Source organism: Berghia stephanieae, chromosome 1 (assembly GCF_034508935.2).
Source record: "Berghia stephanieae isolate SIO BIC M18660-M18661 chromosome 1, UCSD_Bste_1.3, whole genome shotgun sequence".
NCBI classification, from domain to species: Eukaryota; Metazoa; Mollusca; class Gastropoda; order Nudibranchia; family Aeolidiidae; genus Berghia; species Berghia stephanieae.
The window spans coordinates 126,267,323-126,279,822 of record NC_088360.1 but is presented as its reverse complement, the minus strand read 5'-3'; the positions used below and the strand labels follow the sequence as shown (position 1 = coordinate 126,279,822).

General features: G+C 35.0%; 1 protein-coding gene across 2 annotated transcripts in view; it reads right to left on the bottom strand.

The window, feature by feature from the left end:
- Positions 1-12,500, bottom strand: part of LOC144963059 (putative G-protein coupled receptor CG31760) — a 96,772-nt gene that overhangs the window by 61,720 nt on the left and 22,552 nt on the right. For both annotated transcript variants that reach the window (XM_078896676.1, XM_078896675.1), the window contains exon 5: positions 1,664-1,831. In XM_078896676.1, coding sequence (XP_078752802.1) covers positions 1,664-1,831 — 168 coding nt within the window. The remainder of the gene's footprint in view (positions 1-1,663; positions 1,832-12,500) is intronic.

Below are 12,500 nucleotides of genomic sequence, written 5' to 3'. Positions count from 1 at the left end.
ACACTATTCTATCATACTCATTCATCTTTAGTGTTTCATTTATCGTGGTTTGTTGACCGAGAGGAAACACAAAACGTCCACATTAACGATCCTCGTTAAACAGATAGAAGTTTCCATTCCAGTTGATTTTTGTTATCTATTTCCGGATTTCAAGACGCCATTACAATTTCATATTTCGACAAGTCAACGTTGTTGCAGAACAGGTACTCGCTTCACACCTTTGAGTAGATGGGCTCTGAGGGAGTCAGCCAACTGTCTCCACTGTTAGGGAACGCCAGAGACAGCAGACCACATAATCCTGCACTGTCCTGTGACAAGATTGGCTGTAGGTGTCGAGGCTGTCCTCAACTACGGTGACGAATTTAAAGACTGGCTGGAGATTTCCTGTGTGGAGATGTAGCCATAAGCTACTACTACTACTACTACTACTACTACTACTACTACTACTACTACTACTACTACTACTACTACTACTACTACTACTACTACTACTACTACTACTACTACTACTACTACTACTACTACCATTGAGTAAAGAGATATGAAATGATATCGAAATATGAAATTGTAATGGCGTCTTACAATCCGGACATTAAAAAAAGTAACCCAAATGGAACGGAAGCTTCAATCGGATTAAAGAAGACAGGACTCAAACCAAAGACTTACAGGTCAGAGGCTGAGTGTTATGCTACAGGACCACAAAGCCGCACAAGTAACATCGTCATTATCACTACTACTAGAATCATCATCATTGACAAAGATAGTATTCTTCTTTTCTGAATTAACATCGACATCATTAAACGAGGCGCAAAGCGGTAGCATGATGGATGCGCCAAGTTAAATAATTTTTTCTTTTTCTTTTTTTTTTTTATCAACGGCCATCACAGTAAAAGAAGTTGAATCTAGTTTGCAATGCGATTATTTTTCCCGTATTCCTTTCAAAGTCAAAATAATATACAAAAATGAATATAATGGTTAAAAAAGAAAAGAACAAACTACTAAATACAGAACGTTAAAAACAGTAAAAACGTCAATACAGTCCTTCAAATCCGAACCGACGACAGTGAATGCGGCTATGTGGTCTTGTAATATGACACTCGCTTTCGGATCGGAAGGTCCTAGGTTCGAGCCTCGCTCGGCGCATATGTGAATCCTTAGAAAAGGCTCTTTACCCACATTCTCTCATCGTACTCAGGTGTAAAATGAGTACCTGGCCGTTAACAGCGTTGTCTCTGTCCGAAAAAATTGTAATATCGCCTAACAGGCGTCATCATGTCCGTCCTACGTGTTAAAAGTTGCTGTTGGCCAGGGACCCCTTGTAAAGCGCTTTGAGCACGTTTAGCGGATATTGCGCTATATCATAGCTCATTTTTTTAAAAAGCACGTCCAGTAAAAGCAGGCCAACTTTTTTTCTTTGGGGGGGGGGGGGGGATATCTTTTTTTCTTGTATTTTCCTTCCTGCTTTGGCACTGTTTTATACAAACTTTCCAGACAATTATATTTTTTTGTATTTTGTACTTTTAAAAAAAGCTGTTGTATTCAGTATTGTACATTACATATTCCAAAATGCGATTTCAAATGATCACAATGATCATAAATATTTATAGTATCTGTATCATTTTCAAGTCTATGAAAACAAACAGAAAATAAAGTATCAGCTTACATGAATACAACTTCTCCAGATGACTCAACTGTCAAAATGGGTGACGAATAGGTTGTCATCCATATATTACCACCCCCACAATCATAATATGGGTACGTCCAATGACCTATGGGGTAGGTCGCCATTGGCTGCCGGTAGAAAATAGCTGAACCATCTGGGTCGGACAAACTGAAAAACAAAACAAAAGATGACACGAAACTTTATTTAATATATAAAAAGTTTATTATCGCTGACCTAGGGGTCGCGATTTGAACCAACTGCTCTTATGCACAATCACAAAGTAATGAAGTTATGAATGATATGCATGCAATCCCATGGCATACTCTCAAATGAATGAACGAATGAATTGATAAATAAGAAATGAATAAGTAAATCAATAAACGCTGCCATTTCATGGTTCATTATGCTCAAAGCGCTCTACAATGGATTATTTATTATTCGACCAGTCCATAAGGATTAAAATTTCCATTTTATGTAATTAGGCAATTTTTTTTAAATTGTAAAGACAATCAATAATTGGAACAATTCAAAATGACTTCAAAAATGCCATTTACAAGGAACTCCACAACTTAAGATATGTATTTCACGAATAAGTTTTTAATTGTTATGATATTTTTGATTGCCCAATGTAAATCATCGTTGATTTCACGTACTGCTGTACAAAGCGACACGTTTTACATGTTATCAGAGTAGCAAAAAAGTATTGACACAGTGCATGAAGGAATTTACATACTATCGTATGCGCTGAGATCATGATTTGTCCTTTAAGAGCTAATTATTTCTAAGTATCTAGTTTTATACAATACATACAAACTATGTAACAATCTATAGATATTCTATATATATCATCAAAATGACCAAATGCAAATGTCACTTACGAATGAACGTGAAAGCAACAATGAAATGATGATCATATCATTTTTCACCCGATCCCATCTTCTTTCATTCACACAGCGTTCAAAAGCATTTTGACCTAAGTAACCCTTACAATGATATTATGTAATGTTATGTAATATATTATAGTACTATGCAACAGTGCATGAGGAATTGGGTTTGACGTAAGGTATGACTGAACGCATTTTATGTTAGACTAAATTATTAGAAGAGTAGCAAAACCAATCATAAATCGTGATACACTTCTTTGGTTCAATGAGTTTGAACGCTTTGAGGGATTTCTTTAGAACAATTAGCGTTGAACAGCTACGGTACTATTTATTTACTTCCGGATCATAAGTTAATGCGCCATTTTCTTTAATGGATCTCCTGGACAGAAAGCCTTTACGATGTGTCCGTAATTCAGGCTTTCCCTTCTAAGGTATACTAGATTAAACATAATAACTTCATCTCATCATTAAAGACAGACATTTTGCAAATTGCTAATTATCGATGCGGTGAACCGGGCATAAATTGATTATAAATCTCATTTATTTTCCAAACTTAAAAAGCAATTCGACCTAATTTTATACTGCCGCAAGCATCAGAAATCAGGCGGGGAATCTTTCATTGAAAACCACTGATTATGTTTTCAGGGGTTATGATGGCAAATTGTGGTCTTTTCTCTGCTTCTGGAAGTAAACGCTTAGTACATGTTAAATTTGCCTTCGTCTATTTTGATTTGAAATGAAAAGATGTGTTTGGAGTCGTACTTGGCAAAACAGTTAAATAAAACAAAAAAAGGCATGCCTCGAATGTGATCGAACCTTTGCCCTTCTGGTTCCGGCGATCGAGGTCTGAGGTTATATCCCAAGTCAAGGCAGGATGCTTTTTTTTTGTTGGATATTTTTTTTCTTGTATTTTTCTTTCTGAATACTCTTGCGATGCTTCATACACTCCTTTTCACATTTTTACCTTAACTCTCTCCTTACCGATCATTTTCAGTATTTTCCCAAAATGGCATGCTTACCCAGCAGAAATAAATTGATATTTTAAACTCAAACAAGATCTCTACAAAACAACTTTATGTTCTTATTGATTAAAGAAAGATCGTTCTTCAAAGTTTGTGATGTACAAAATAAATCTGAATAAGAAAACATGTATATTGTGTCGAAACAGATGTGACGATTTTGCTGTAGGTGGTAAGGAGAGGGTCAACCAGTGCCTGATTCCTAACATGTCACTGATTTTACAGTGCACAACGATTTTATTGTGATTATAAGAAACATATTTTTATTCAATTGTTTCAAAATTCGATATTAATATTAATAAAGATTAATAATTAATTAAGATCAATATTTTCATAGAAATGTCGACACATGGACTACTTTTGTGAAGCGGGTCAAAGAAGTAAATACCCAAACTATATGTCATTATAATTTGTGTCCCGTTTTTCAAATGTTCATATAACATTCACCTTTTTGGCTTATGAGTTGGAAATATCTCTGATTTGTTTTAAAACAATTTTACCAAATTGGACTCTTAATATTCATTTTAAAAAGTTGATCGCCAGTTCCTATTGTATAGTTATCGGGTCAAGGTCAGGACAAGTCATTTATTTATACGTAATTTATTATTGTTTTGGTAAACATTAACAAAAAGTATACGAGTGGTAGCGAGCCAAATTGGAAAAAAAAATATGTCAAGCTCGATAAATTGAGAAAGCCATAAAATGCAAGGATGTTCAATACATTAAAAGAAGATTAGAATTAGAAAATATCAAAATCATCAATTTATATTATGGTTTATTTTCATCGCTTGCAATTTGATATACTGAATCAACGTTGGCCAACTTTCTCTAGGAAATTCAAGAAAGCTACAAATAATTTAATGAACTGCTTCGATGAACACCCCACTGAATGTTGTGTCACACTTACGATTCGATATGAGAGTTGGGTTTTTTTTCTCATTAACTTGACAACAATTTTATTCATTTTCAGATTTCGGTACACATTGGCGATCTGTTGACACTTTCTTGTTTTCATGTACCTATAATTGTATATAACTTAAAGTCATCAAAGTTTAGACGCTTTTTGTTCACCCGATAAAATACATAGATGGCTAAAAATGCTAATTGTTCTTTTTATATCTTTTCATTCATGTTTCTTTATTCATTTTTATTTGTTAAAACTGTTAAGCTTATTAGATAGTATGAAGTTGACGTCACTCTGGTCTTTGTTGTTGCTTATTTGCCATCCGCGTTTATGAGTAATTCTCACTAAACTGTATTAACCAGACTATACACGTTCAAGGATATACATAGTTTTGTGCGTTGGTCTGTTTTATTTCCGGATGGCAATGTTGTGAGCTTCTTAGCCAAGCGCATACCATCTATACATTATGACAACTCTCCATTTTAATGTTATTTGATTTTTTTGTTAGCCAAATGCAATTAAACCTCATAGTCAGGAAATAATAATTGCACTTTTAATGATAATAGGTATCGTTCCACTAAAGTACTTTCCGTTCACAGAACAAGTGCACGTGCATGTTTGTGTAGTAGAGAACAATGATAACTCATCCTCGGGCTATAAGCGATATAGAGACCTTACATGATCGGATGTTTCTTATGTTATTGTTTTAATCACGAGTTTAAGTAAATACTAAGCTGATAGAAGCAGTGGACTGTAAAAAGCAATTTTTGTATATTGCAGCTTTAAATAAAAGACAACATAACAAACACGATACGTTTTGATTTCAAAACACCTCTTCAGCCAAGAACCAAAACAATAAAAACTTTTATACATCACTATTAATACAGAGACGGTAGAGGAATGTTAGTCACGTCTTGTCGGAATATAGATGGAACGAAATTGATGTCACTCAGCTTTTTGTTATTGTTTTAACACATCCATTTTAATGATTAGTTCTCACTAAATTATATCAATCAGACTATAAACGTTCAAGGTTACGCGTATTATTGCGCGATATCTGACTGCCGGGTGTTGTGAGTATTTTACTTTAATGCACAGTATGAATTACGAGCCGATTATGTATTAACTCTTTAATTGTTAGAGTTATTGGCTAAAGAAGGGTCTTGATCCCGATATATTTCTTATTTGGTATTATGTTCTTTTTTGAAGCTGTTATATTCTTTCTTGTACATTACTTTTTACAATCCCGCGTTAAGAGAACTCGTCAATAAAGACATTTTTCAAATCTATGGTATTGTCAGATTAAGATAGTCAACTTTGATTAATCGAAAAGATGAAGTTCAAAATGTTTGAGCTGAAACGATAGGACAGAAAGCTGTCACAATCTGAAGAAAACAAACACGTATTTAAAAATAATGGCCAGAAAACTCGTCCTTCCAATATCCATAGTTTTCATCTTGACAAAGACTATCGAACCTGCAACTCCACGAAGTAGGTATTTGTATTATTTTCTCAATTTGGATTGAAAGCGCTATTTTTCCTAATAACTTGGAAGTCAGCGGAAGCATTCTATTCGAAATGCGTTCGTTCCTAGAAATAGATATAATATAGCAATAACGTTAACAGAATTTAAAAATAGTGATGACGATGATGATTGTAAATCCAGATTTAATACTCGTGAAAAATTTCATCCTCCCATTACTGAAATACATAACTTCAATTCCCGATGATTTATTCACTTATATTGATTATATAGCCTGCAACAATATTCAGCCATTCCATTAACCAGTTAACTGCCGTACTCCGGAAAGACATGTATTTAAAGATTTGGCCAGAAAAACCATCCCTAAAATATCGATCCATTTAAATGAGCCCCATCTTAGCAAAAACTCTCAAACTTGGGACTAACGACGACCTCGTAAGGTCCCAAGTGTGAAGGTTTTTATTTTTTCTAAGATAAGGGTCATTTAATTCAATCGTCATATGTGACCCCTCGTCTAAAAACGGTATTAAGTCGGGATGATTAAGATGCTGAAAATGAAATTTGTAGCCAGAAATAGCATGCTTAAGTTGAGTTTATATGCTTTATAGAGGAGAAGGAATATCATATTTTACTGTGCTAAATACCAACGTTTCATACTTTGACCAATTTAACTATAATTAGATTTTTTAGCATCTGGTCCATCCCGACTTAATACCATTTTGAGACGAGGGGTCAAATATTAAGGGCGAGGTTTTTTGGCCAAATTTTTAATTACGTGCCTTTCCAGCAGTTAATTTGGTTGAAATCACAAGTCTCTTAGTTTTAATTTACAAAAATGGACAAGATGGTTGTCTGTTATATTTGCTATGAAAAAAATTATTTTCTTTCTCATTCCTTCTGAATGTAATGTATTTTTCTCATTCGGAAATTTATATGATAATTTCAATATATTTTCAGGCGTGTTTTCCCCAAAACTATGAGAGACAAATACGTAAACAAGTATACACATGTAGAAAATGACAACAACAAAAAAATACATATACGTGGAGTAAAAACAAGTAATCATTGCAGCATTGATGGTGAGAAAAGATAATTTATGTCGTCTCCTTTTCCTTCCAATCGTTTGAACTTTCTTATCTTTCATCATCGTCGTACATATCGACCGATTCAGATCAATCAGCGTAGCACGTGCTTTTACAATTTGAGTGCTCATTTACCTCTAATCCCTTCCTCAATAGAAAGTGCAATTTAGATTACGGATTTTATATGTAGCATGTAGTAGTAGAAATTAGTTGATATTTTTTTTTTGCATAACGAAATACCAACGCGATACACCTTCATTGATTTTGTCGAGCATGTTTGATCTTTCGTATTAGAAATGAGCAAATTATCGCCTTAATGAAGGTGATGCGATCACGTGATATCGTAAAGTCACTGCGTGATCTTTCGGGTAAGCTTAACTTCAGAAACAGCAATTTTTCATCAATATATTCTGCGAGGTGTCTTCTTTCAACCAACATATTTAGAAATCAAACGTCCACGAATAGGAGCGTGTTTTAACAAACAGCAAGGAAATTGTATTGCGAAGCGCATTGACAAAATGAGTAATCCTGGAAAAAACGCAATATAAATGTGCATAGGACATGATTAGTTTGATATCAAGTTCGATTTTCTAACGATTTTTCAAAGATATCGGGATAAATTAATGTTTCGAACAATACTAACCATAAACCAATCATAATTATATTAGGCCATTTAGCCCGCTCCAGTCATCGAAAAGCCTTGCAAACATTCCTTAATTGGATTCAATAGTCTGATGTCACGTCGCCCAGCAACGGCGGTCATCGTGGCTTTAAACAAAGAAAACAGGTACTTTTTATTCTTCATGCTGGCTAGAACTTTTCATATGTCTTGTGATCAGAATGTGTCAAAACATGATCAGATTTATAATGTTTTTTTTCCCTTCTGGATACGCTTTTATGCTCAGAGAAATATTTCATAAGGGCGTCCGCCATTGTTCCGATGGTTTAGAGCCAGTTAATAAGTTACCATGCGTCATTACGAGGGAAGTGACGTCATGACTGTTGAAGCGTATTCCTTAACTATCTTTCGTACACACCAAACAGACAAACCGGTTAGTCCGACAAGTAGTGAGCATTTATCACAATATTTTGACACACCGTTGAAGGAATTGCGTCGCAAAAACTGACGGCACTGCGTTTTTCAATCGTCTGTGTTAAAATTTTGAGTTATGCTCGGGTCATATTCAAGTACTTAAGGTGGATATGAGTCGTCGGTCTACGGTAATCGGTTGATATAACGGGCAAAGAAATAAAACCATTGAGATGTTTATTCAACTAGTTTTAATAAAATATATACGATAACATGCAATTTTCAAGGGGGGTAGGTTGGTTGAATAACCCGAGACTCAATCTATAAGATAATAGTTTTAAAAAAAGCATCCATGTCAATAGCTGGCCAGGATTAGCAACTAGAGGTCACATGTCCATTAGGTGGAAGCATCAATAGGTCAGAGAAGTCGTCACGTCTCACTTTCTACTCTTCCGGTTCCAAACTCCTTGGACGTGTGTATGTAACCAGTCCTTTGGAATACTAATAATGAATAAGTTACATATTGAATCATAATGTGGCACAACTATTTTAGTAAAGAATGTACAGGCATATTTTTAAGATCATGGGGCGTAAAAGAGCGAGGATGGATGATTTTTTATCGACGGCCAGCATATATTTAGACTAACAAATAAGATGCCATCAATCTGAAATCAGGCAATCAATTACACAAGGTATGTATCCAGTCCTCCGGATAAATGGTTTTACACTTCCAATTAGATTGGAACCAGTTTTTTGACATCACACTTTTGTTGCCTGCCCATTATACGAGCCTGAGAGGGAAACACCGCATTAATGGATGTGTTTTGGGAGGCTCCTCAACAAGTTTCCAATTTCAGTAGGAAATCGTATTATAATACTCGATTCTCCATCGAAGAATTTTAAGAATATAAAATGGTTGAATTCGACGGAGTAAAACACTTTCACTGATCTTGACCAGTTAATTGCCGTACTCTGGAAAAACACATATTTAGAAATTTGACAAGAAAACTCTTCCTTCAAATATCGATCGAATTAAATGACCCTCGTCTTAGCAAACACTTTCAAACCTGGGACTGCGCGAGTCCCAGGTTTGAAAGTTTTTGCTAAGACGAGGGTCATTGAAATCGATCGACATTTGAAGGATGAGTTTTCTGGCCAAATTTCTAAATATGGGTATTTCCAGAGCACGACAGAATAATAGATTTGTCTCCCAAATAATTGTTTACAAAGTCTGGAAATAGACACATTTATGACCGAGGAACCAGAAAAGTTTAGACTCTAGATTTAAATCTGAAATTAAGAAAATTTTAAGTCTTTTATGAAATTCAGTAATAACATAGACTGATTCAATATTTAATTTCTGTCTTTACGCTCATGGCACTGGGTCATCATCTACGCTCAGTTCTCTAACCTCAGGAGCTCTATTTGTCGTCACCTTATAAATAGATCAATAATAGCTGGCTGGAGTAGGACATGTATTTCAATCGAGTTATTAGAAAAGACAACAATGTTAAGTTTCAGAGAAAATCCTAAGACCATAAAATGATGAAATGCTTCATCTCATTTGTTTTTAATGCAGCCTTTTGTTGTTTAATGGATTTGTGAATTCAATTCACAATTATTCAGCTTGATTTCAACTTTCTCAGTCATTTTGATATATATATATATATATAATTCTTCAAAGTAAATAAGATCTTTTTGAACAGTACCAACACATTATTGTTTACACTATCAGTCACAGCCGTGGCTCTATGACTCATCTTACTGACGTCAGTGAGTTGAAATTTTAAAGACAATCGAGGCTTACCTGTAAGCTGAAAATTGTTTGAGATTTTAACTCACTGTCATCAGGCATGCTGTTATGAGATGCCCTCCCTCAACCTTTCATATTACTTAGATTGTAATTGATTGTATTGAAATAGGTGTGCCGGTTATTTAGAATTGAGGATATAATTATGACGACATTGGAGTTATACACAACTGTGATTGCTAAAGTGTGACTGGCCAGCGGTAACCGTATACCCATCTGAGGACAGTGAGTTAAAATCTTTACCTTACAGCTAAGCCTCCGTTGTCTTAACAAGTGAGATGCCATGATGCTATGTAGACTGTTATATTGATAGGGCGAGTCTATATATTGTCATGGGGGAGATAATATTAAATTGAGAACGCCAAAACTTCAATCTCACACAGCTATTACCTTAATTCTCTCCTTACCAGCCATTTTCAGAATTTCCCCCAAAACTTCACACCCAACTAATACAAAAATGTATATTTTATTATCACTCAAATAAAATAGCAGTCAAGTTCTTGCGATACATAATTTCTTTAGCAAAACATGTTCTACAACACATTGTTCATTATCTTTAAATTGTATGCTGTACAAAAGAAAAATGATAGTTGTATCGTAACGAATGTTACGATTTTCCTATAGTTGGTAAGGAGAGGGTTAATCAAGGCGTCAGCCACTTTTGCGTTTTGCGTGACCAATATCTTCACACTTTCTTTACTGACGGGGATTTTTTTTTTCTTCTGCGACCGGCCATTTTTTTTCGCGGACCGGCACCGGCACCGGATCGGGATCGGCGGTTGGGAACCGATGCTGGTCTAGTCAAGCATCAACATCTGGTGATGAACTGAATAACTTCCCTTGTCACATTGATTCAAGTATTGATAACTCCTGACATTTGAAAAGGCAGCGCTTATTAAATTTTTTTGATCATTCTTTTGATCTCAAATTATAGTTAACGCATTATGGGTTGTTACGTATTTTCTGAAAATGGAGATTTTTATATTCTAACAATAATAATATATTGAAGAAGAAATGTATTTGTAACTCCTCTTATTTATTACCAATTTGTGGTCTATTTTTTGATACATTAAGAATTGAGTAGTAATGAAATGAATTGTGTCCCGTGATGATGGTGTGGTATGAAGTATAAAACAAATACGATCCACAGCCTCAAAACGGTTTTGTGTTGGAATGATATTGGCTCAGAAAATTGAATTTACTCTCAAATATTTGACATTTGGGTTGAGTTTAAGTGGTTTTTTGTTGTTGGTAGAATTAGATTTTTAAAGTACACTATCCCAAAATGTCATATTCTGATCAGTTGTAGTAGTAGTATAAATAAATAAATAAATAAATAAATAAATAAATAAATAAATAAATAAATAAATAAATAAATAAATAAATTCACTTTTAGCGTCCGATTTATTCCAACATGATATCAGTTTATAATACCCCCACCCCCAACTCGAGCATAATACCACATAACGTGCTTAAAGCTCTTTACAAAGGATCCCAAGCCAACAACAGTACTTAACAAGTACGGCTATGTGGTCTTGTGGTATGACACCTGCTTTCGGATCGGAAGGTCCTGGGTTCGAGCCTCGCGCTCGGCGCATAGTTGAGTCCTTGGAAAAGGCTCTTTACTCCCATTCTCTCACTGTACTCAGGTGTAAAATTACAGCGTTGTCTTTGTCCGAAAAATTGTAATATCGCCTAACAGGCGGCATGTCCCGTCCTACATGTTAAAATGTTGCTGTTGACCAGGGACCCCCTGTAAAGCGCTTTGATCACATTTAGTGGATATTGCGCTATATAAAGCTCAGTTAAAAAAAAATTAACAAGTAGGACGAGACATGACACTCATTAGGCGTATTACAATTTCATTCCGACAGAGACGACATTGCTGACGGCTAGGTATACATTTTACACCCGGGCACGGTGAGAGAATGTGAGTAAAGAGCCTATTCCAAGGACTCAAATATGCGACGCTCAGAGCGAGACTCTAAACGGCGAGTGTCACGTACCACAAGACCATTATATAGCACACATAGAGTCACACATTTAATTGTATCCAAAATGAGGAGGGACATGCTGGCTAATCAAACTGGGGAAAATAAATGAATACACTTCTATTTATAACAATAATAGCAGAGAGAATAAACACGCTTGTCTCATGGGAACACGACGAATAGACGTTAATTAAGGAAGATACAAAAGAGTTTGTGTCCAAAGCATTTTATTAATTGAAGCTGATTTTCATTCTGAAACTGGGGATGGACATTAACTTTTGTTTGCAATAATTTTTAACTTTTATTTCCTATGTTCGCTCCAATGGAAAATTTTCATTTGTAACATTAGATTTCGTATTGCAATTGAGATCAATCAATTTATTACTACTGGTTTTGCTACTACTAATACAAGTGCAACAATAATAACAATAATTACAACAGGAACATAAGCTACTACTACTATTTTTACTATAACAGTTAAGATTACTGCTACTTCTACTACTGCTACTACTATTGCAACTACCACTACTACTACCACCACCACCACCACCACCACCACCACCACTACTACTACTACTACTACTACTACTACTACTACTACTACTACTACTACTACTACTACTACTACTATACT